Here is a 25,598-nt window from a genome sequence, read left to right as displayed (position 1 = left end):
AGAATATTATGGTTATTATTGTAGCTTCTGATATACAAACAACGAGAAGAGGATTACTGCGTGGACGTTTTGGGAAAACGGTTTCTGTAACAATGGGCTTTGTACCTTTGAATTATACGACAGAATAATAGATAAAATATTTAAATGTATGTTTTACAGTAATATGACCAATAGATGAATTTAAATATTCGATCCTCACCATTGGGATCTCGGAAACTATGAGAGATACGAAGATGGTTGATTTGGGGCAAAGTTGCGCACTTACCTGACTAACAAAATGCCATTGAGAAAGTTCTGAAATTCCGAGTATATCCGGAGGTATCCGGAAAAAAGAGAAATTTTGGTTTTATTTTTCGAAGGATTCGGTAATAAATTGCACTTCAACATTGCCACTTTTTCCCTGCTACATAATGGTGTTTTCAGATTTGCTATCCGACGTTTCGTCTTCCGGCCACCATCATCAACTTCATTTTTTCTTATGGACGCTACATTGGATTATCGAGTTTACGACTTCAACTGACCTCCGTGTAAATTTAATTCAGGAGCCAGTCTCCAGAAGAGATGGATGTCGAGTTTACGACTCCAATGGACCTCACTGTAAATTTAATTCAGGAGCGAGTCTCCAGAAGAGATGGATGTCGAGTTTACGACTCCAACGGACCTCACTGTAAATTTAGTTCGGGAGCGAGTCTACAGAAGAAATGGATGTCGAGTTTACGACTCCAATGGACCTCACTGTAAATTTAGTTCAGGAGCGAGTCTACAGAGGAGATGGATGTCGAGTTTACGACTCCAACGGACCTCACTGTAAATTTAGTTCAGGAGCGAGTCTACAGAGGAGATGGATGTCGAGTTTACGACTCCAACGGACCTCACTGTAAATTTAGTTCAGGAGCGAGTCTACAGAGGAGATGGATGTCAAGTTTACGACTCCAATGGACCTCACTGTAAATTTAGTTCAGGAGCGAGTCTACAGAGGAGATGGATGTCGAGTTTACGACTCCAACGGACCTCACTATAAATTTAGTTCAGGAGCGAGTCTACAGAGGAGATGGATGTCAAGTTTACGACTCCAATGGACCTCACTGTAAATTTAGTTCAGGAGCGAGTCTACAGAGGAGAGGGATGTGGAGTTTACGACTCCAACGGACTTCACTGTAAATTTAGTTCGGGAGCGAGTCTACAGAGGAAATGGATGTCGAGTTTACGACTCCAATGGACCTCACTGTAAATTTAGTTCAGGAGCGAGTCTACAGAGGAGATGGATGTCGAGTTTACGACTCCAACGGTCCTCACTGTAAATTTAGTTCAGGAGCGAGTCTACAGAGGAGATGGATGTCAAGTTTACGACTCCAATGGACCTCACTGTAAATTCAGTTCAGGAGCGAGTCTACAGAGGAGAGGGACATGGAGTTTACGACTCCAACGGACCTCACTGTAAATTTAGTTCGGGAGCGAGTCTACAGAGGAAATGGATGTCGAGTTTACGACTCCAATGGACCTCACTATACATTTAGTTCAGGAGCGAGTCTACAGAGGAGATGGATGTCGAGTTTACGACTCCAACGGACCTCACTGTGAATTTAGTTCGGGAGCGAGTCTACAGAGGAAATGGATGTCGAGTTTACGACTCCAATGGACCTCACTGTAAATTTAGTTCAGGAGCGAGTCTACAGAGGAAATGGATGTCAAGTTTACGACTCCAAGGAAACTCACTGTAAATTTAGTTCAGGAGCGAGTCTACAGAGGAGATGGATGTCGAGTTTACGACTTCAACGGACCTCACTGTAAATTTAGTTCAGGAGCGAGTCTACAGAGGAGATGGATGTCGAGTTAACGACTCCAACGGACCTCACTGTAAATTCAGTTCAGGAGCGAGTCTACAGAGGAGATGGATGTCGAGTTAACGACTCCAACGGACCTCACTGTAAATTCAGTTCAGGAGCGAGTCTACAGAGGAGATGGATGTCAAGTTTACGACTCCAATGGACCTCACTGTAAATTCAGTTCAGGAGCGAGTCTACAGAGGAGATGGATGTCGAGTTAATGACTCCAACGGACCTCACTGTAAATTTAGTTCAGGAGCGAGTCAATAGAGGAGAGGGATGTGAAGTTTACGACTCCAACGGACCTCTCTGTAAATTTAGTTCAGGAGCAAGTCTACAGAGGAGATGGATGTCAAGTTTACGACTCCAAACCTCCCTGTAAATTTAGTTCTGGAGCGAGTCTACAGAAGAGACCTAACCTACATTGGATTCTTTCTATTTTGAATAGAACTAGATTTTACCTTTCTAATGATGTATCATAAGTTATCATTCTTTTTCGAAAAATTGGAGATATTGAAAAAAATTCATTCTTATCACAATAGGCTTTGACTTTGATGTTTCTAAATTTGAATCTCAATCTGTTACACTCAATGACATTTTGTTATTGTACAAGTCATTGAATTTTTGGCGAAAAATGGCTTTCACGAATGAAGAAATTAGATATATGATACAAATTTATTACAAATACGATAGAAACAGTGTTAGGACATCGTATTTTTTCATTGGCTTTTCAAACGAACCAAAGTTGGTGAGATTTTGATCCAATAACTTGAACATAATTTGATGTGATTGTCGTATATCGGGATACAAGTTTAAATACATTTTCGATGTCCTAACACTGTTTCTATCATACTTTTAATAAATTTCTATCATATCTCTTTTTTTTTTAATTCGTGAAAGCCATTTTTCGCCAAAAATAAGAATTAATTTTTTTCAATATCTCCAATTTTTCGAAAAAGTATGATAAGTTATGATACATCATTAAAAGGTAAAATCTGGTTCTATTCAAAACAGAAAGAATCCAATATAGTGCCCTTAAGAAAAAATAAAGTTGATAACGGTGGCCACCATCATCAGCAGGGAAAAAGTGGCAATGTGGAAGTGCAATTTATTTTGGAATAGTTAAAAAAATGAAGCCAGAAAAAAATAAAAATCATTTTTCAAAATTTCTGTTTTTTCCGGACATCTCCGGATATACTCGGAATTTCAGAACTTTCTCAACGGTAAATTGATAGTCAGGTAAATGCGCAATTTTGCCCCATTTTAACCATCTTCGTATCTCTCATAATTTCCGAGATCTCAATGGTAAAGATCGAATTTGAAACACCCTGTATCTGTATGAATAAATATTCAACTTCGGTATACTATCTGTCCATAAAAATTTTTGGATATTTCTAGGGAAGATAAATCTGGTCATAGTGCAGGCTGTTCAGTAAATATATATGTAAGTCTCGTATTTACAAGAGATTTTTGGAAAACATTCCATTGAAGAAATATCGTTGCTGAAATTGTTTTTGCTAACTATAAAAAGGAAATTCCTGGACACGAATATACTTGAAAAACACATTTTTTGTAACACAATTGTTCAAATAACGATAACCAATAATTTTCCTTACTAAATCTTCTTAGTCGATAAAAAAATAAACATGTTTCGACCTACCGAAATAAAAATGTCAAGATGTACTATTTCGAAGGCAGCATTGATTTATCTGTGGCATGTCAAACTAGACAGATTTTATAACAAATAGCGTCTCAAACGTTTCATGAATCGAATGAATTGGACCAATAATAAGAATATTATATCAAATTTTACATTATATTATTTGAAAATTAAAAATGAATATATTTAAGTGAGATTTTCACTGAGCAGTTTACAAAATCGCAACACGTGTTTCGCAATAGAGTAGTGATACCGACAAAATTCTACATAACTAGTGCTTTATTTAATATAACAACTTGAATTATATGAACTTCAGATGCTTCAAATGCAACACGCATTTATATAGACGGCTCAAAAACCAAAGAAGGCTCAGGATGTGGAGTGTACTCCAGATCACTAAGCCTAAGGATTAAATGGGAAATGGGAAAAAATACCAGCGTGGTCCAAACAGAACTGGCTGGTATCTCAATCGCCACAAAAGAAATTACCAGGAAAGGAATTTCTGGCAAAAACATAACAATCGGATAGCAGACAAGCCTTATTAGCCTTGGTAAATAACAAAATTATCCTGAGGTGGATTAAAGGGCACGACAGGAGTACAGGTAATCGCATTGACGACATTTTAGCCAAGGAAGCGGCTGAACTGAAAATTTAGGACCGAGTGGCACCTAAGGCCTGATGACTTCGGCAATTGCGGAACTAGCCAAACGTCACACCAATGCTCAATCCCTAATGGGATGGGGTGAAATCAAAGGATGCAATCTTGCCAGGATCACCCTGGGCGACCTTGGGACGCTGGCGCCGGAGAAATATCTGGCGATGACCAGGAAAAATCTACGCTTAACAGTAGGATTTCTGACTGGCCACTGTCAACTAAGGAAACACCTCCATAATATGGGGCTAGTGGATACACCTCTATGCAGGATGTGTGAACAGGAAGATGAAACTACCAGGCATGTCCTATGCAAATGTCCGGAGTTATCGTCAATAAGAGAGTGTATGCTCGGCGAGTCTTGGCCTACACCTACCGATATAAAGGAGATGTCTCCCAGGGACCTGTCCACCTTCCTGGAAAGGGCAGGATGGACGATGACCTAGGAGGACAACTTCTCGGGAGGATGTACAATGAGTCACATGTGCTGTGGGCCTACACTCACCCTCCGTACTCTACATAAACAGATATATGAACATCTACCTATTCAAATATCTTCATTGAAAAATAGACCTATTAGAGGGAAAGTATTAAATCTCCTTTGGGTCATTCAGAATGTGGAATTGACCTTCAAATTCAAGAAACTACCCCTATGCTCTTTCATTCTTTGGGAAAACATTCTTTCTGTTTGACCAATATGAAGTTTTTGGCCAAATTCACCAAATCAGGTACTCCTGATCTATCTGACACCAAAGTTTTGTGTATTTTCTAATAAATAAACTATTATTCGTTCTATAGGCTATGTTCAAGTCTTTTTTTTAAACAGGAAAAGATATTGGTGGATTTCCCAAAATAAATATGTCTTAGTTTTTTTTAAATAACGGAATCGATTATATATACCTTGTAACCATTGTTTTTTTGTTTTTTGCCCATTCATTAGTCTATGAAGCATAGTATAGAACGCTGCTATGTATGACAATGTCCGTATAATATGGTTCAGTACCTCCATTTCATTTTTCTGTACCAGTAAAACAGAATAAGATATAGTCTACGTATCTGTACTAGTATTAGAAACTGTTATTCAACTGATAATTATGAATTTCATTCACATTTCAGGTAGAAAAGGACTTACTCTACTTACTCGGTATTTTTTTCAAAATTTAATCAGAATATCGAATGCTTTTGATAGAATCACTAAAAAAATTAGCAATGTTTATATTTTTTAATGATGCCAAACAATTTATCAACTTCTTATCTTCTACAAAATAGTATATTTCCTATAATGGTTATTAGTCTGGAACTGGATACATATGGCTATTCTCCAGGGATCAAAATTGGGGCCTTTTCTAATTCTGTTATGAACGATTTACGTAAAGATTTGGAAAGTGAGTGCTTATTTTTCATGTGTTCTTGTTAATCTGAAGGAACAGATACTATGTAGAACTGTCCAGATATTCAGTCACAATTAGGCTTACTAACACAAGCTGAAAAAAAGGTTTCTATTATGTAAAATGAGAATTGAAACTTTCTGTGTTTTTTACCACTTTTATTTGTAACTAACGTTACTGTAGTTTCGTCCTATGAGGACATTTTCAAACTTATACATTATTTTCATTTTCCATTATGATTTCCTACCACGTAGTAACGTCTACATCTATCAATTTATCAGTTCCTATGAACTAATTCAACTTTTATCAAGAAATAATGTGAGATTAGGCCATTGGATCTTTTTCATTGACAATAATGTAAATAGATAAAAGTATTTACATTTTGTTCATGTCATTATTATCCCCAGGATAACTGAAGTACTAAAACAAGGTGATATTTCAGCATAATTATGATCTTTCAGAGATTATTTTATGATATGGTAGAGACATTTCTGGTGTAAAATGAGATGATGCTAACATGATTAAGTTAGGTTAGAGATAGTGATTAAGTTTTTTATTCATTTTACTCCAGCGGATCCAATTCTGGACAAATTTTCACCACATTCTAGAAGTATAATACTATTCACGACACTTCTCACCAACTGTTTGTCAACAGGGATCAGGGGATTAAAACTAGCTAAAATAATCAATCTGGTGATAATGCTAATTTGGTTGGTGAAGAGCGCATTGAAAGATGTCACCCCATTGGTGTTTGGAGTATCATATACCTTAAATTTACCGTTTCTGATGGTTCAAGTCAAAGCTTACACATCTCTAATGTAATAAAAAATACTCACAATTTTACTGTTCAAGTACATCAACTCGCGCTCAGCCAGTCGCCTGGTTGCATTTTCCTTCCTCTTTCGTTTGTATTGGTTGTACTTATAAAACAAATACATTCCCGGCAAGGCCAGAACTACAAACGGTTTCATGAGGGGGCTCTGTTTGGGTCCTTGGGGCATGTTGATAACTGAAATTAGAAGAAAATACCAATTGTGAAAGTTTATAATGAAATGAGAGATTAGACCTATAAGGACACTACAATTTGTATACTCAAGTCTTGTGAGAAGTTGAATTGAATAATGTAGCATAGACATTTATTGAGAAATTGAGAGTAATACTGAGTAAGATATGAGGTTTGAAAGGTTATGATCTCAAAGGATTGGTAGAATAATTAGAAGTTTGTGAATAGATTTCACTGATAATAATAGTAATAATATATAGTAATATATGATAATAGTAATATTAAATATATAGATTGTCTTCTTTTTGCTGATGATTTGAAACTCTTCAAATCAAAGCTGTACGTATCAGTAAAAGGATATGAATAATATTTCAGATTGTAGTTTGAAGAATAACTGTAAGAGTTTTATTGTATTCATATAAAAAAAAGTAATACATATTATGAAATTATGAAACGACAATAAAAATTAATTGACGCTCCGGGCGACTTGAAGGATTCCAGTGGCGCAATTGCTTTTTTCGCTGCAGGAAAACGCGGAAAAACCTGCAGCACAACATCATCTAAAGATCTTGATCTGCCAATGTTCTCTCATTCATAGAATATAATGATCCAGAGGTTTCAATAAATTCAAGATTCTGCCAGAATATTTAGTGACACGACTATCGTCAAACTTAAACCAGTCCGTTTCGTCTTTGACCAATGCGTAATAATGACCGGATTCAACGCCAGAACCATAGTGAACAATGACTGCATGAAGATTATAATAGTGGTCTGCTAGATCGAAGTGTTCATCTATTTCGATAAGGGTTTGGTGCTTTCGTCAGAGGGTGCATTAGCTATACTTGTTGTCTCATAATAGTCAGTTTGGCGCATATTCGGCAATACGATCGACCATCACTTGTTAGAAGTTCTATTTTCAGATGATTCAACAAAAAGCTTTGCACGGACTGGTTATCAGTCATATTAAGAAACCCTGGTTAAGTTCTAAGAAGTCACATACGTTTTTGCTACCTCTTTAATATGTATTACAACGTAAACTAGTGAGGATTTTTCCAGGAAAAGACTTACAAACACAAGACGAGATAGACTGTACGGGATCATTCAATCCAGAGGGGCTCGGAGTATTGATTCTGCTATTTTCCTGCTTACGAAGAGTATTGAACAAGAACCCCAAGAATTTGGAACAATCCTCTTGTTGTCTCAATAAGTATCTAGTGGACTCCAAAGAATTTAGGAAATCGGTTGGTGGAAAAGATGATAAATTCTTACGAAACTGCAGCTGCATGAACAGGTGTTTGAGTTCTCGTTCTCGTTCATCGTTATAACCTCGTTCTTGAAATTTTTGGTCATGAACAACACTTGTAAAACGCTTTTGATGTCCAACTTTCTCCGCAAGATTTTCGGGATAACTGTCTACTGATTAGTAAGGAAGAATCTGCATCAAAACCATTTCTCAAGCTGCAGTCGATCCTTCCAAGTGATGATGGGTTTCGTAGAGGGATCGATTCGGCTCTTGCTCCATGAAGAATTTCAGCAGTTTGACCTTTTAAAATGAAAATATTGGCAGCCACTTTTTGACTGGCAGCCTGTCATAAATGTATCTCCCTATCTTAAATGTATGTAAATATTTTAGTTTGGTTAACTACGCTATGAACATAGTGATTTTGCAACGGGATGCTGTTCTAGTAGGAGTATTATTGCTTTCCGCCAATACGAAAAAAACGTCCGGTATTTTAGAAAAACAATTCATGACTTTTCCAATACGATACCGCACCTGCTCACTCGTCATTGTTGTTTATTACATAAAATGTTAAAAATATATGAAATGTTATTTTTTTAACTATGTGGTATTCACGAAAATCCAGTGAAGATTAATAATAACAGACAAAAAAAGCAAAAAAAATATCAAAGATGAGAAAAAATTTACAAATATCTTTGTTTGAAGGTGATTGACAATGTTTCGTGATGAATTTCACTAGTTCGGACTTCCATTGTCTACTATATAAAATGATTTTAAATCCCTGAAACAAGTAAAAAAGAATAATTAAAAAAGAATAGTTGAAAATAACAATTATATTGAGCAACAATAAACCTGAAATGAAATGATAGTGAAATAACCTACAAGTAAAAATATAATAATTGAATAAATGAAAATTAAAGGAATGAAAAAAGAAAATAATAAAAAATAAAAAAGTATAGAGATTCCAAGTCACGTTAGTTCACGACGTTTCGATTGTTGGTATCTACAATCGTCTTCGGGTGATAACTGGACTGATTCCTCCGAGAGATGACTATTTTATAGGCCGTTGAAATACTTTCACTTTCTCTACTTTCCATTTTCCGCTTCACTGATTCCGTGAGAGATGATCGTTTTGGCGGGAGTTGGTCATTTTTCGTTTGATGATGGGTTTCCATATGTTTCGTATATCTACGCTGGCCTGGCTGGATACGTTGTTGGACAACATGTATGCGGCTTCCTTAAATTTTCTCCTGAACCAATGTTCCTCTCTGTGCAAGATCTCAGCTTGGGACCACTCGATGTTGTGTTGATGGGTCCAAACATGGTCTGCTATTCCTGATTTGCTGGTTTCTCCTCGCTGTGTGTGCTTCTTGTGCTCGGCAATGCGAACGTTCAATGGCCTCTTAGTTTCACCAATATAGGATTTTCCGCACTCACAGGGTATCCGGTAAATGCAATTCTTGGAATCGCAGTCCGCGTTTGGAGGCCTGGTTTTCGTGAGGCTGCTACGGATAGTGTTTCCAACTGAAGGACGAATTCTTTACACAAGATGAGGGACTGCCAATGGGATCGCCACTTTCACCAGTCATAGCCAACATATATATGGAGTGGTTTGAAACTCTGGCCATTGAAGAAGCCCACAAGAAACCTCGAGTCTGGTTGAGATATGTTGACGACACCTTCATAATATGGAACCATGGGAATACTGAACTAGATGCCTTTCTGAAACACATCAACAGCGTGAGACCTTCCATCACTTTCACAATGGAGAAGGAAATCCACAATGAATTGCCATTCTTAGACGTTTTGGTGAAGAGGACCGACACTAAGTGGGAAACATCTGTATACCGAAAATCCACTCATACGGGACAGTATCTGAACCACGAATCCAACCACCATCAATCGACAAAAAGAGGAATCATCAAGACTCTATTAGACCGTGCTTTTGGGCTCTGTAATACAAAGGAAGGTCTCGAGAAGGAACTAGACATCATCAAAAATGATCTTCAGCGGAATGGATACTCCAAAACGATGGTAGAAAAGACTTTGGCTAAAAGACAGCAGGAACCTCGCAAGGAAGAGAAACCGTCACAACCAGTGCTTGCACTTCCCTACATCAGAGGATTATCGGAGAGGATGAGAAGAATTGGTTCCAAGTACAACATTAGAACCTGTTTCAGATCCGGTAACACTATCCGTAGCAGCCTCTCGAAAACCAGGCCCCCAAACGCGGACTGCGATTCCAAGAATTGCATTTACCGGATACCCTGTGAGTGCGGAAAATCCTATATTGGTGAAACTAAGAGGCCATTGAATGTTCGCATTGCCGAGCACAAGAAGCACACACAGCGAGGAGAAACCAGCAAATCAGGAATAGCAGACCATGTTTGGACCCATCAACACAACATCGAGTGGTCCCAAGCTGAGATCTTGCACAGAGAGGAACATTGGTTCAGGAGAAAATTTAAGGAAGCCGCATACATGTTGTCCAACAACGTATTCAGCCAGGCCAGCGTAGATATACGAAACATATGGAAACCCATCATCAAACGAAAAATGACCAACTCCCGCCAAAACGGTCATCTCTCACGGAATCAGTGAAGCGGAAAATGGAGAGTAGAGAAAGTGAAAGTATTTCAACGGCCTATAAAATAGTCATCTCTCGGAGGAATCAGTCCAGTCATCACCCGAAGACGATTGTAGATACCAACAATCGAAACGTCGTTGAAATGAATATTTCAAATATTGTTAATATTTCTGCACCTTCAATTTGAATATTATTCTCAAAGCTCTTTTCTGGATAATTTCATTTTTTCAAGTTCATTATATACCAGATTTTTTTAAAGCTCAGCCAGTAAGAAAGTATTTTACTTGAAAGTATAATTCACATTCACATCACAATATACATATATGTATATACTGACACAAAATGAAAAGTTATCATCTGAAAGAAAAAATCTTCAGCTGTCCTGAACTGAACTCTTCGCAGTTTATTCTGCACTTCAAATAATTTAGTAGATGGTTTTGATAAAAGTACGATATCAGTTATTTGAAGAAAAGTAGGAAGTATTTGTTATAGAACAGAATTTTATAAACTACACTTTACGATTTCCACAAACTTTATTTGAGAAATATATCACATGTTTCGCTAACACACTAGCAATAATGGTGATCTATTCAAATCCAGTTGGTCATTCATTAGAATGTTTGAATTTTTAAGTTTAATGACTTCCATTCCTTCCAAATGATTCAAACATTTTTTTCTATGCGTAAAATGTTGAACTCTTCGTTGAGAATATGATTTTCTTCTAACAGATGATTTGAATATGTTGAACTTGTTTTCTTATTTACATAGCTCATATGATGTTCCTGGATTCAATTCCTAAATCTTCTTTCAGTTTGACCAATATATACCTGAGAACACGTTCCACACTTTAATTTATATACTCCTGATTTCTCGAATTTGGATGTTTTGTCTTTATTATTTTCAACTAACTCTCCCAACGTATTACTTGTTGTATATGCAATTTCAATATCTCTTTTTCTCAAAAGGTGAAAATTGTTCCACAAGTCTTCAAAAACTTGCATAACAAAAAATTCGAAGATAGAACTTCTGGAAGAAGAATTGACTGAAGTTTTTGAGTGAATCATTGCGGAGTCTTCTAGATATAACCTTCGTATTTGCAGTCAACGCATATACCACTGATGATGTCTGCTGTAGTAACAGACGAAACAGTTGGTACTAAAAGTTTCATTCGATCTTGGCCTACCAGCCTGAATTTTGTTCACTCTGATCGTGATTCCGGCCGTGAAAGCCTACGATCTTATCAGTGTTCAACTTTTTCTTTGAATCGATAGTGAAAGTAACCTAAAATTGGGCGGCATATCTGAGAATTATTCATAACGAAGGAAGTTACCATTAGCCTACTTACCATAGGAAAAATAGGTCAATGAGAGTTTTATGTTTTTCGCCTTGCAAAACTGATTATATCAAGTGATTTTCCTTCAGGGCAGATTAATTATGTTTTGTTGAAGTGTAGCATGAAAGATTACTTCATGATCAGAAATTTTTGGTAAAACTTTATTATATCTCATCATGAAGTGGGAAATTTGTGTATTATTTGATGAATGGGAAATACCACCATGAATGGAAATGAAACATAAATGATAATGAAAACTGATAATCAACACTTTATTGTGGGATTTTCATTGAACAGTTTAGAAAACCGCCAGTTATTAAAATTATTTGCGACAATAATTATACAGTTTGTGTTTGACAAAACGTTAGTTGAACAATCAGTTGAATTGAACTGAAAAACCACAGAAACAAGCGAGGATGTGTCGTAGAATATTGATCTGAGGCTCAATCGATTGAATATTTAGGCATCGTAATTGATCGACATCTGGAATGGGACCTACAAATGAAACATGTAGTGAAGAAGTCAAAAGATATGCATTTTACAATCAAATGTATAAAAAATCACCTGGATACAGAACATCTCAAAATACTCTACAACCACTTTGTCCAAACACAGTTCAACCACAGTAGAATAATATAACCAATAGGCTCTCTTACCACGTCATCCGCCCGAGTTGCCGCTCTTAGGATGAGATTCTCATCCAACGCGTTCAGTGCTGTAGTATCGAAGGATTCAACGGCCCCACAAGCATCGGATTAGTTATAATAAACGGTCGGAAACTGATATTGTGTTTAGTTTATTCGCTGTTGTTTTAAGTTTTTGTAGTTGGTTATAAGTTTACCACAAAATCTTCTATAATATCCTTAAATTTCGTTTTTACATGAGCGCACGCCAAAGGTAAAAGAACGAAATTGACTCCGCACTTCGAGGTCACCGAGAACTTTATGAATTTATGAATGAAAGTAGTGGGAGTGGACTTACTGGTTGCTTTTTACTTTGGTTCAACTACGGCATTATACGTTGGGATGGTGTGACAGTCAACTTGTGCGCATTGATTATCTGAAGTTGAAAGCAATGGTACCCAAAACTTGAACACAATTCATCATTTCGAAATGAACAGCAACTTTTTTGCTCAGCTATGATCCTCATCAAAAAATCAACATAATACCAGAAGTGAATATAATTAGTTACGATACGATAAAACAATAGGACTGCGTCACTGTGATTATTTGGCACCAATACAGAATTTTTTACTTCGTGCCGGAATGAAAAACATAAATAAAATCTATATAAGAAAAAATAGGTAGAAAAATGTTAAACGGTTTTATTGATAATATACCAAAACCTAAGAAATAATTCAGAAGGTCTTAAGCGGCGTTCCCACGAGGCGTTAATCACGACAGTTAACCACGCTAGTCAACTTTCGTTCGTGACACTCACGAAAGTGTGAATTTATAAAACGTTCACACGGTTGGGGGGTTCGTGCCGTTCACGCCTCGCGTTTCAACTAGTCACCATCGAAACATCGATCATGAATGATCTAGTTGTTGAAAGTTGTGCTGTTCTAAGTTCGTTTTTTGCTACTATCTTAGCAAAAAAGATGGAGTGCTTACAGGACACAATTACAAGAAAACGAAAAAAAAGACGTTTTTGGGTTAGAGAATGGATACAGCGAAGAAATATGTTAGGAGCCACGTTGCTGTGACGACATCTTGGCTTCACGAACGGTATATCACGACTGAAAATCAAACAGGTTTGATCTATCCACGCTTGAGTCGTGCGCCGTTCCTCACGAAAGCAAGTTTAACGACTATGCGTTCACACAGAAGTGTATTTCACGAAAGCGTGATTCACTGTCGTGATTAACGCCTCGTGGGAACTCCGCTTTAGGTAGCAGTCATCACATCACTCTCCTCAGTAATCTACTGTATTGATCAGTTTAAAAATAATAAAATCGTAGGGCTCAGCGTAACCTAAGTAAATATGTAAATACTATGCCCAACTATTTTATTATTTTTTCATCTGAAAAATACCGTTGATTGCTGAGGACCTACCTTGGACCTTCTGAATTATTTTTTAGTTTTTAATACATTACCTACGTAATTATTACCTTTTTCCTCATAAAACCGGAACATAATTTTTTTTCCACTTATTATATTTTCAAATTTTGTATTTCTAACTTTGTTACTCAATTCTTCTCATCCTGTTCAGACCATTTAGTACCTCAGTGTTACAAGGTAATATGTAATCCGCCACGTTGTACCTGCGGCCATCTTGAATTTGCATTTTTTCAAAGTGTAATACTATTCTGCCAGTCAAGCCCTGTCATTTGATACCCATATTGAGCGAGTTGTGAAAAAATATGTAATCCACCATTTTGTAGCTGTGGCCATCTTGAATTTGCATCAATTTTCGAAGTGTACTATTGTTCTACTAGACATGCTCTGTCATTTGATACCCATACTGAGTTACTTGTAAAAAAATATGTAATCCGTCATTTTGAAGCTGCGGCCATATTGAATTTACATATTTTTCAAAGGGTACTACTATCCTACTAGTCAGCTCTGTCATTTGATACCCATATTAGTTAGTTGTGAATTAATATGTAACCCGCCATTTTGTAGTTGCGGCCATATATGATTTACAGAATTTATATAATTTATCAAATTGTATTGTCATTAAAATTGAATGTGTTTACCAAATATCACATCAATCTGTCAAAAGGAACGGAGTCAAACTTCATTTACTAAGTTTGACCTATTGAAACAAACAGGGCAAACTAATAAAAACCATTCAAAAAAACCACCAGAAGAATAAATGTTGAACTTCTTTAGAAAAATAATTCATTTTCAATGTAACCCCCACTACAACACTGTGCTCTGCACAGAGGCGTATCATTACTTGTCCTCCAATGCTGTTGACGTTTGGCATCGTTTTAATAATTTGTCTTGTATCTGAAAAAATGTCATCGCCTAACAAAAAATCAATCATCAAGAATCAGGCACGTGAAATAATTTTTGAAGTGTTCAATTATTTTCAAAATGTGAGTCGAATACTTTATCAAATGTGAAAAATAAAACATCTTTCGCTACAGCACGAATCTTCATTTTGTATTGGGTATTTCAATGAGAACCATTGAAAGAGTGGAGTAGAGAAAATGGACATTATAGTATTGAGGATCAAGTATTTACAAAAAATCAATTATTTTCGTAGCCAAGAACGACCAATTATGTTTCTTGATGAAACATACCTTCATGTGGACATATATCTTCCAAGAACTGGAAGGAGAAATCAACCAAAGGTTTATTTGAAAATATTGCGAAGGCACCAAGACTAATTATTGTCCATGCTGGAGTCCATGGGCTTTATACCTAACCGTCGGCCTATATTTAAATCAGGCACAACATCAGGGGATTATCATTCAGAAATGAATTCTGAGAATTATGGTAAATGGTTACAAGAAAAGTTAATCCCAAACTTACCTGTGAATTCGGTAGTCGTGACTGATAATGCTCCATACCATGATAAATTGATCCAACCCCCAACACAAATTCCAGGAAGGCTGAGATGGTGAAGTGGATGCACGAAAAAAGCATTATGTTCACCCTTAACATGCTCAAACCCGAATTATACGAGTTGATCAAGGTAAATAAAAAGCATCATATTAGATACAACTTTTATGAGGTTCTGCTTGAACACGGACTTAACGTTTTGCGATTTCCACCCTATCATCCGGATTTGAATTCCATTGAACTCATTTAGGCTACTGTCAAAAACAACGTGTCCCAAAAGAATGTAACTTTCAAGTTGGAATAAGTATGTGAGGAAACTGGCGAAGCACGAGTTTGATCAAATCATTTCTGAGGAATGGCAAAAGCGTTGCCGACATGTAGTAGATACAGAACGGAAATATTGTTAAAATGAAACATTTGAACAGAGGTGAATCCGGTGATTTTGAATTTGAATGATGATGGCAAGACAAGCAGCAGTGAAGATGAAGACATTTGTATTCAGATAGTGACTGATTGAAGTGTTTTTTTGGATAAGTGTATCATTATATAACATTTCATTGAACTATACTTCCACCTATAATACTGAATGAAATATGAAAAGGAATTACAAAGAAGTCATGTTTGCTACCCTAATTAAAACTAATTATAGATACGACACTGGCCGGCAAGGGGCTCATCGTAATCCAATAGTAATTTAGTTGGGAGAGTCTATACCGCGCGATCGCTCGCCTTCAGCCGTTGCGTGTACTGTAGCTGAACTTTATAGATTCAGAGTCAGTGGCATAGATATGGTGACTATACAGCAATTAAGTTCAAAAATGTGTTATGATATTCGTCGCTATTTGAACGAACTTTGAAATGAAAATCCGATTGGATAACAAACATACGTTGTTTGAAAAAAATCGGCAGAAATAATTGTCAGTTCTTCTTCTTCTTCTATTTAATTTTGGTCCCAGCTTCCAGGTGGCGCTATTATGACCAGTGCTCCTCCTATCAGAATTGATAGGAGCTTCGTCGGGGGGGCGCAGCTGTCTTGCTCGCAGCAATGCTGCCACCCCTTTTTTATCTAAATTTTTTATTATATAAAAAACACTGAATATTTTTTGGAGACTATAAGACTTTTTACACATAATTAACACATTTATTTGGTAAAATCCTGTCTCCATCTGGACATCTGGTCCACCCCGGCCTCCAACCGGCGTGAATGATGACAGGAGTTATGTACATCGACTATAACACTCCCACGTGGACATCCGATCAACCCCGGCCTCCAACCGGCGTTATCGCTACTGGGAAACGAAGCAAGTTAGGACACACGTTAATATGAACTTTTTTCATAAAGTATGACAAGTAACCATCACCTGAAATTAATGACATCATTTAAGATAAACACTGTATTTGTATATAACATACCTAAGGAAAAATAGTCCTTAAACAACTAGCTTCAGTACCGGATAAGAGAAAATTGAAAAACGGTGGAAACTGAAGCTATTTATCATTTAATGAATCAAGTTTCGGGTATCAGGTTTGGCAAACATTTATCCAATCCATTAAGTAGATGAAGGATGAAGTGTTATTTTCCAAGAGATTTGTGTACTTGATATATCCGTCGCATTTAGCCTTGCTCCTTGACATTTATTCTGGTTCAAGGACACAGGCAGCCACAGACGCTTTATGAAACTACATTTAGGATTATACATTATTCCCTGCGAAATTATATTCTCTAAACTTTCGAACGGGGTAGAACGATCAGACAAAATTCACGTGAAAAAGCATAATTTTGAATAATCCTTGATAATGTGTATTTTTAAATGTATATCCAATGTGTTATATGCAAGACATACTTGTGACTGGAACCTTCCCCTTGCACCCCACCAGTGCCACTGAGTTCCGAGAAATATTCCGTGAAATAAAAAATAAAAGAAGTACTGGTATTGACGACACTCCTTTGGGTATATTGGAAAGTATCTCTGAAGGGCCCTTGATACCCCTAGCCGAAGCTATAAATATTTCGTTTGACAGTGGCATCATACCTAAGAACAGCAGTTATCATTCCAATCCACAAAGGTAGAAACAGTGAAGATCAGTCGAACTTCCGTCCAATTTCTTTATTATCAGTTCTTTCTAAGGTCATACAAAAGCTGGTCAAAAAAGGATTCTGCAGTTTTTGCAAGGCCAAAACATCTTAAATGGGCCCCAATTTGGATTCCAGACCGGAATAAACACAAATGACGCTATTTTCCATTTTTTGGAAAAGATGAAACGGATGAAACGGATGAAAGACTGTTCCAAAAGCTTCAGTGTTATGGATTTAGAGATGTAAGCAACAATTTGTTCGAGTTATACCTCTCTGATAGGAAAAGACTTATGGAAATGGAAGAGACCAACTGCAACTCCAAAATACGTAATATAAGGTGTGGTGTTACACGGGGTTCAGTCCTTGGGCCGGTATTATTGTTATCAGATATAAATAACTTATCCATTATTAATATACATTATGTTTGCTGATGACACGACACTGATGTGGAAATAGTGTAATTTTGAGTCAATTAAAAACCAAACGAACCTACAAACAGCTTCACACATTCAAAAACATCCAACTCAACAATAACCGACTCAACTAACGTTATACCTTACATTCCAGAACTATCTGGAAAAATAAGACGAATTGGCGATAGGTATGATGTTAGAACTACTTTTGAAACAAAAAATACACTGAGATCTATACTCACACATACAAAACCCAACAACACTGAAGAAAAAACAAAAAATGCATTTATGAGATACCTTGTTCTTGTGAAAGTAGCGTTGTGACATTCTCCTAATAATATCGACATTTTCGTCACTTCAGAAGTTGCAAATACCTTCAAAACGATGGAACAAAACTATTCAAACGAAGTTCTTATGAATTTGTTTATTATTTTTGGACAGTGTGACAAAATTATCAGCAGAACATGTAGAAAGTTCAATGAAATGTATCCGAATCTACCGCCAATGAACCTCAAGAAATTTATACGAATTCAGAACAATTTCAATGCATTTGGATCAAAGTTGTCGGGCAATTGTTGGAGATTCCAAAAATAATATTATATACAGAGTGTTCCATTTGAAAAATCAAAGTTGCTACTGCTTTCTAATAGAAGCGGCAACACCGCATCGTCGAAAATATTTTAGTTGGCTAGAGAATGTCCGAATATGCCCTCCATTAAATTTTCAAAGTGATCCGTTGTCTGGTTCACCAGAAACTTCTAATGTGCCATCCACCGTGAATCAGCCTGTATATGGTTCATCTTCATTTTCTAGACATGCTGTCTCATAATCTGACGATTATCTAGAGGAATCGCCTAATCTGACTAATTTTTTTAATTTTTTTTTAATCATTGAACTTAAATAATTGAAAAGCTCAGGAAATAGTATGCAAATAAATTAGTGTATGTTTTTTAAGCAGAATACTTAAAAAAATATGTTTTTTATAATCAATTGATTAATTAATCATCATCTTCTTCTTCATCACGAACGAGTCTCAGTGATCAGCTGTGTTAGCGTCATGGCAACAGAATTCAGAGTGGGGACGGAGTGAGAGAGTAATAGATAGAGAAAAAGTGAAAGAGGAATAGAAACTCGGAGAGGGAAATATAGGTATAACACAGCTACACACATTAAACTTTATCGACGAATTTTCGTTATTTCGGCTTGCGGAAATCGTCAGATTATATATTTTTCATTATCCATGAATTATTTCCTTCAAAATGAAAAAAAAATTTGCTACGCTCGAGAATTTCGAAATGACGTTATTTTTTACAACTTTGCTACCCTCCATTTTCTTTGCGTCACTCTCAAATTGTCAGATTACTGGAATATACACTTTTCAGCATGTAATTAACTCACCCTACGTTAATCTGACGCGCTGGAGAATTTTTGATGATCATTTTTTTTTACTAATCTGATCCTTTATCCTTCACAGGCGGCCTTATATATGGGGCTCATATTTGGTGGAGGTAATCAACCGGGTACAAGGTATCCCCCTGTATAATAATCTTCCGCGCTTCAGTAAATCCCGAAATCCCCGCTTGGGCTCCCCAATTATGTTTCCTGTTTCACTTCTTTTTATCAAAATATGTTTAATTCAATGTTTTACACTCATTTTTACTGTAAGTATGATTTTGTGATGATTTCAATGATTTCGAAAAAGACATCCATAACTTAATAAATTTTAGGCTATGAAGAAGCTTCCTATTAGAAGCAAAAACTTGGCGGAGTAAAGCAGAGTTTTCAATTTGATTTTTGTCTGAGAGACCCCGTTAATCCATCTTCCTTCTCCAGTCGCTAAGGTATGTGGCGAATTATTGAAACTAATATTTCTTATATTCTCTCAACACGCAACATCCCATTGGTCCAAACTCAGAATTCGAACAAAGATAAAAATATCTTTTACCTCTATTATAACAGCAACTCTACAAAACGTTCAACCGCGGTAAAAGTCGTATAAACCGGTTACAAAATATCTAGTGGCGAACTATTTAAAGCCGAATCATCTAAAATCTAATTTTGGCACAAAGCAACCCCGCGGGGTGGCAATTCAGCGCGACGAATGCAGACGGAGGGTTGTATTGTCAAAAACATTGCATTCGGTACGCCCACCGAGAGAAAAGCGTTCCGACGTCGACCGCCACGACGCCGAACAACTGCACACTGCGGCCCGTCGTTCGATAGGCGAGGGTGATCAGCAAGGGGCATGCGCGGGCGAAATCACGTCTGTTGTCCCACCTCGATACGACACAGGAATTGGTTTTTTGTTGACTCATATCAAATATTCCCGAGCCATTTCATCACTGTTTGCATTGTGCGTAAGCGGCACACCGTTATTACTCATTAAAATGAGGGTAGGGGTTGGGGTGGCACACGGGATTACGCAGGACGTGGGTGTTCTTTTTTATCTCACCGAAATTGATTTCATCTCTTGGTTCGTACGGATACAATCAATTTCTTTACAAAGGAGTATGCACTGAACTTCATAAAGTTGTAGGGTTTTCAGTGTCATTGCTTTTCGAGTTTGAAAGCTGTGAATTTTTGGAATTTCTTCCTGACGTTTCGCTGGCGAGAGTGGCTAGCTCCTTCAGAGGTTTAACCATCATGGCTTGCTGTCCGATGACTACCTTTTAGGCTTCGTAAAGCGTATGTATGCCTTGTCAGGTAATCCGTTGTATCTGTACCTCTATTTGTACCTGTACTCGTACCTGCTCTTGTACCTGTTGTCGTACCTGCACTTGGACCTGGAACATTAACAATCTTGCTGTCTGTTGGCCTGTTCGTTATTCTCGAATTCCTCAAAATGGGGTTCCATATTTGGGCTTCTTCTTCAAACCCACGAGGAAGATACAACAAAGCCTCAGGTGGGCTAAAGACAAAAGAGACCCATTATCAGCAGCACGGGTCTATCGCATTCCGTGCACTTGTGGAAAGGTATATATCGAAACCACCAAACGATCCATGGGAACAAGACTTAAAGAGCATAAAAGGAACTGCGAACTAGGCCAAACGGACAAGTCAGATGTGGCAGAACACGCACTTACTGAAGGAGACCACAGAATTTTGTTTAAAAACACAGAACTAATTGCCCCCAACCAGAGATACCATAGCCGACTGGTACGGGAGGCAACAGAGATCCACAAACATACGGCCACTCGCGCCATCGAAACGTCAGGAAGAAATTCCAAAGATCCACAGCTTTCAAACTCGAAGAGCAATGACACTGAAAACCTCAGCCGTGAAAGTCTAAGTCATTTTGTCAAAAACCTCTACGGGAAGGAAATTTGGAGATTATACAACCAACTGAATGGAGGCAGGAAACGTAAAACACACTTACTGGAAACATTGACATTTGTCGGAACGTCAACATCACACAAAGCCTATCTACGAGAACGTATCCATCATACACGGATCCAGCTAGCGGAGACAGACAATGCCTTGTTGAAACTACACCTTGAACTTGGCAACCGGATGAAACCCGAAGACTGGGACAAACTTGATAACATATCTTATTCAAAAGTGGATAAAGAACGGGAGAGAGTGAGCACAAAACACAAAGAGAAGTTCGAAAAACTACACGAGGCTGTATGTACAGTGGCCCCTCGTTTAGACGTGTCCAGAGTGGTCATAATACAAACGGACCGGGTTCTCACTGAAGATGAAACGTCAGTGTTAGCACGAGGCGGTAACCAGTGCCATGACGGGTTCCAAACGAGGAAATTATCGCTGATGCAGAATCGACAATCAGGAATATACCGGATAAAGAAGCGGAAGAAATCAGGATTGTGACAGCAAACATCCTGAGCAAGGAACGACCTCCTAAATGCAACATCCCTAAATGAGAGATTGCAGCCTTGAAGAGCTTGAACTCTGAAGAGAGCATCACGATACTTCCAGCAGACAAAGAAATTGTCACGGTGATTCTGAAAACGAAAGAATATAACAACAAAATTGAAGAACTACTAGACCCGGCAAACTATCGCAAACTTCAACGGAACCCAACGCAATCTAAGTTAAGGAATGTGAACAAAATCATCAGATCTTTCTCACTGTCGAAAATCACACAGAAAGCCATTCTTAGAACTGAAGCTATTCCACCTAGGCTCTACAGGCTTCCGAAAATACACAAAACCAACATGCCACTGAGACCGATAGTCAGTAACCCGGGCTCTCCGACCTACCACTTGGCGAGACACATGGCCACGCTCCTACAACCCCATGTGGGAAAGTCCAACTCCTACGTCAAGGACTCGACAGATTTCGTTGGTAAAATTAGGGGATTAACGCTGGAGCCGACAGATATTCTGGTCAGCTTCGATGTGGTGTCCTTGTTTACCAATGTTAGCCCACGTGTTCCCGAATGACGTCGTCGAACTCTTTAGAGCTTGTCTCACAGGAAGTTACTTTCAATGGGAGGGAAACTTCTATGGGCAACTAGATGGCATTGCGATGGGGATTCCACTTAGCTCAGTGATAGCAAATCATTTCATGGAACAGTATGAAGGGAAGGCGATAGACACTTTTGAATTGAAGCCGACCTTGTGGCTACGTTACGTGGATGACACCTTCGTCATCTGGAAACATGGAAGAGAAGCCCTTAACCGTTTCCTAAACAACTTGAACGCCCAACACCCGAGCATAGAATTCACCATGGAGATTCAGCAGGACCAACGGATAGCTTTCCTAGATGTATTAGTAGAACGATGTGGTACCAGAACCCACAAAGTGTATCGAAAACCCACACACACAGATAGATACTATCGAACCACCATCCTAGCCAAAAGAGAGGAGTCATCTCCACTCTAACGGAACGGGCTCGGAGAATATGTGAACCAGAACATCTGGAGAGGGAACTGAAATACCTTGAAGGGACTTTGAGATCGAATGGATACAGTGCCTCCGAGACCAGAAAATCCATGAAACCGAAGGGCACCACGGTTCAGAAAGCGAAAAACGATCAGATGGTTGCACGCGCATATCTACCGTTTATTCCTAGGGTCACGGACATAATTGGAAAACTATTGGGCAAACACGACATCAAAACAGTCTTCAAACCCACGAGGAAGATACAACAAAGCCTCAGGTCAGCTAAAGACAAAAGAGACCCATTATCAGCAGCAGGGGTCTATCGTATACCGTGCACTTGTGGAAAAGTATATATCGGAACCACCAAACGATCCATGGGAACAAGCCTTGAAGAGCATAAAAGGAACTGCCAAACGGACAAGTCAGCTGTGGTAGAAACATTTTATTCTTTCATGGATTTTTATTTTGTATTATAAATTTTGGTTAGGAAATTAACTTTTCATAACTGCATTATCGGGCAGTCTATTCAGGGATCACGTCGGGGTCACCAATGTCGGGACTGGTGATAGGTGAATTAATAATCAGACGGACTCAGCGTTTACTAATCATAAAATTTATTAATGACACCAACAAAACGACAAACAGAAAATAACAGTGTAAACTCGTGGCGAGGAGAATCAGAGTTATGATCAGTTCCCGGCCGTAATCTCTGAATAGACTACACGATAATGCAACGTGGAACCGCCGAAGCTGCCTTCACTACCTGCAAGGACACCCTAGCCAGTGCAAGACTCCTTGCCCATCCGAAGCTTGGCGCCAAACTCAAGTCAAGTGTCAAGTCAAGTACACTCGTTAAAAATGGTGTTAATGCAAGCAAATATTCAAAGGTGATAGCATTCTTAAAGCGGAAAAATGAAAGTTTTAGGCCCAAAAATCAAACACTCTCACGTTTCAACAAGTCCAGAGGTTTATAAATGAGGAGCCAGGTGAAAAATATCTGATGATAAAAGTTGCTACTATTTTTGGAATATATGGAGCCTGCCGACGTGAAAAGCTGTGCCATTTATTAATAGAAGACATTGAATCAATGGATAAACTATTGATTGTTCAAATTCCAAATACAAAAAACAAAAATAGTTTGTTCTTTTTGTATTGTTGGAAAAAACATTGACTATTTTAATAAATACGCTGTTTTTTCTGTTGACAATCATCAACGTTTTTTTCTGAAATACTCAAATTATAAATGCAGTGCCAACCCAGTTGGTATAAACACGTTTGGGAAAATCCCCTCTACCATTGCTGAGTTTCTGAAAGCCCAGGAACCAAAGGGATATTCAGGTCACTGTTTCAGAAGGTCTTCTGTTTCTTGACTAGCAGAATCAGGAGCAAATATAACGGATATTAAGAAGCACGGAGGATGGAAGTCTATAACAGTAGCTGAGGGTTACATCGATCAATCTACTTCTTAGAAAAAGACTATTGATGAAAGAATAATCCCAACAGCTAGCTCCAGCGTTACAGCATCGTCCTCTTCACTTCAAGAATTAAATGTTAATATCCGTGAAATTGTCAACTCAGATAGTTCAAATATATTATACAAGGCTCTTCAACATCGCAAGGTATTAATATCAGCAGTTGTTTTAATTGTACTTTTCATATTAATGTTCATAAATAATAAAAATAATATAATCAATGTATGTATTACATTTGCAACAGAATTTAATTGTATAATTAATTGAATAATTATGTTTTATTTATCATTATTTGTTCGAAAAAAATGTGTTGAAAATATTTTAACACGCTGTTAACACTCGTGTTAAAAATATTTTTAACACGCTACTTTGTAAACATCATTTTTTAATACTCTTGACAACCAATTAAAAGGTCAGTTTCAATGGCAGTTGTTCAAAAAACATGTTGCAAGCAAGATTGAGAGTATTTACAACAATATTATACAATTGGATATTAGATAATGCTGGAAAAATAGATAATTCATTTTATTTTACCTTATTTTGCCTTAATTCATAATAAAACAGTTTTGTTGATACATTTCACATTTTTTCAATGACAGAATTCTATTAACAATTGTCATAATTTTTATTTTTTAATTAACCCAGTTGAACACTAGTCTTCAACTTAGTAGACTGTTGAATACATGTATAATACTAACGATTATTTCAACATGTACTCGTACACACATTCATTTGATATTGTAGGTACACTTGCTAAAACATTTGAATTTGAATTTGATAAAGAAATAAAATCGGATTATGTAATACCTTTTTTAAGTGACTATATTTCTGAAGTGAAAAAAGGAGTTGATAAGATAAGATAGTGTTCTTATATATGCGTATCACAAGATATAACAGTGTATAATATATATATCGGTGATCCACTAATGATGGAAAAAACACATAATCAAGTTTTTTGACAAATGGTTTCATTGGCACACCACGAAAGAAGTACGAAAGCTATGTAAGTAAAATACTGTTATAGAAATGCTAACATGTAGACTGAAAGCTAGAATAATATGACAATCATTATATTGCCTAATAGCTAATACTCCGATACGTTTTTTATATAATATTTGCGGCACCCTTACAATGCGACAAGGATATACGAGGTCTGTTCAAAAATACTGCGACTTTCCATTTTTCTCAAAAAATATTCACTTATTCATCAATTTATATTTTGTCCCCTTCCACCGTTTTTTCCTATCTTCGAAGCAGTTCTGATATGCACTTATTGGTATGTCCTTGAGTTCTCGGCGAATCAGTTATCATCTTCTCAATCGTTGCGAAACGCCGGCCTTTCATGAGTTTTTTTTCATCTTGGGAACAGGAAAGTGTCACAGGGGCCCAAATCTGGTGAATACGGTGGCTGACGCATGATTACGGTGTTGTTTTCGGTCAAAAATTTACGAACGAGCAATGACGAGTGAGTAGTTGCATGATCGTGATGCAAAAGACATGAATTGTTCTTCCACAATACCGGACTTTTTCTTAGTATTGCTTCTCGGAAGCGATGCATAACTTCAAGATAATACTCCTTATTGAATAGTT

The 25,598-nt window shown here is 37.4% G+C and overlaps 1 protein-coding gene across 2 annotated transcripts in view; it reads right to left on the bottom strand.

Annotated features, from left to right (window-relative positions):
• LOC111515532 (uncharacterized) overlaps nt 1–24,768 on the bottom strand; it is a 177,677-nt gene extending 152,909 nt beyond the window's left edge. The window contains exons 1-2 of one of the 2 annotated variants that reach the window (XM_074175852.1): nt 24,543–24,768; nt 6,363–6,535 (exon numbers count right to left, since the gene is read on the bottom strand). In XM_074175852.1, coding sequence (XP_074031953.1) covers nt 6,363–6,527 — 165 coding nt within the window. In that variant the 5' untranslated portion in view covers nt 6,528–6,535; nt 24,543–24,768. Of the gene's footprint in view, nt 1–6,362; nt 6,536–19,636; nt 19,883–24,542 lie in introns of those variants that run through there. The other variant, XM_074175851.1, reaches the window with a different exon arrangement.
• Between the last annotated feature and the right edge of the window lie 830 nt (nt 24,769–25,598).

The sequence above is a fragment of the Leptinotarsa decemlineata genome, unplaced genomic scaffold (genome assembly GCF_025532065.1).
Source record: "Leptinotarsa decemlineata unplaced genomic scaffold, Ldec_3_MD MMD2_tig00001393_RagTag_RagTag, whole genome shotgun sequence".
Lineage (NCBI taxonomy): Eukaryota > Metazoa > Arthropoda > Insecta > Coleoptera > Chrysomelidae > Leptinotarsa > Leptinotarsa decemlineata.
Note: the sequence above shows the minus strand (reverse complement) of the source record. Positions and strands in the feature narration are given on the sequence as shown.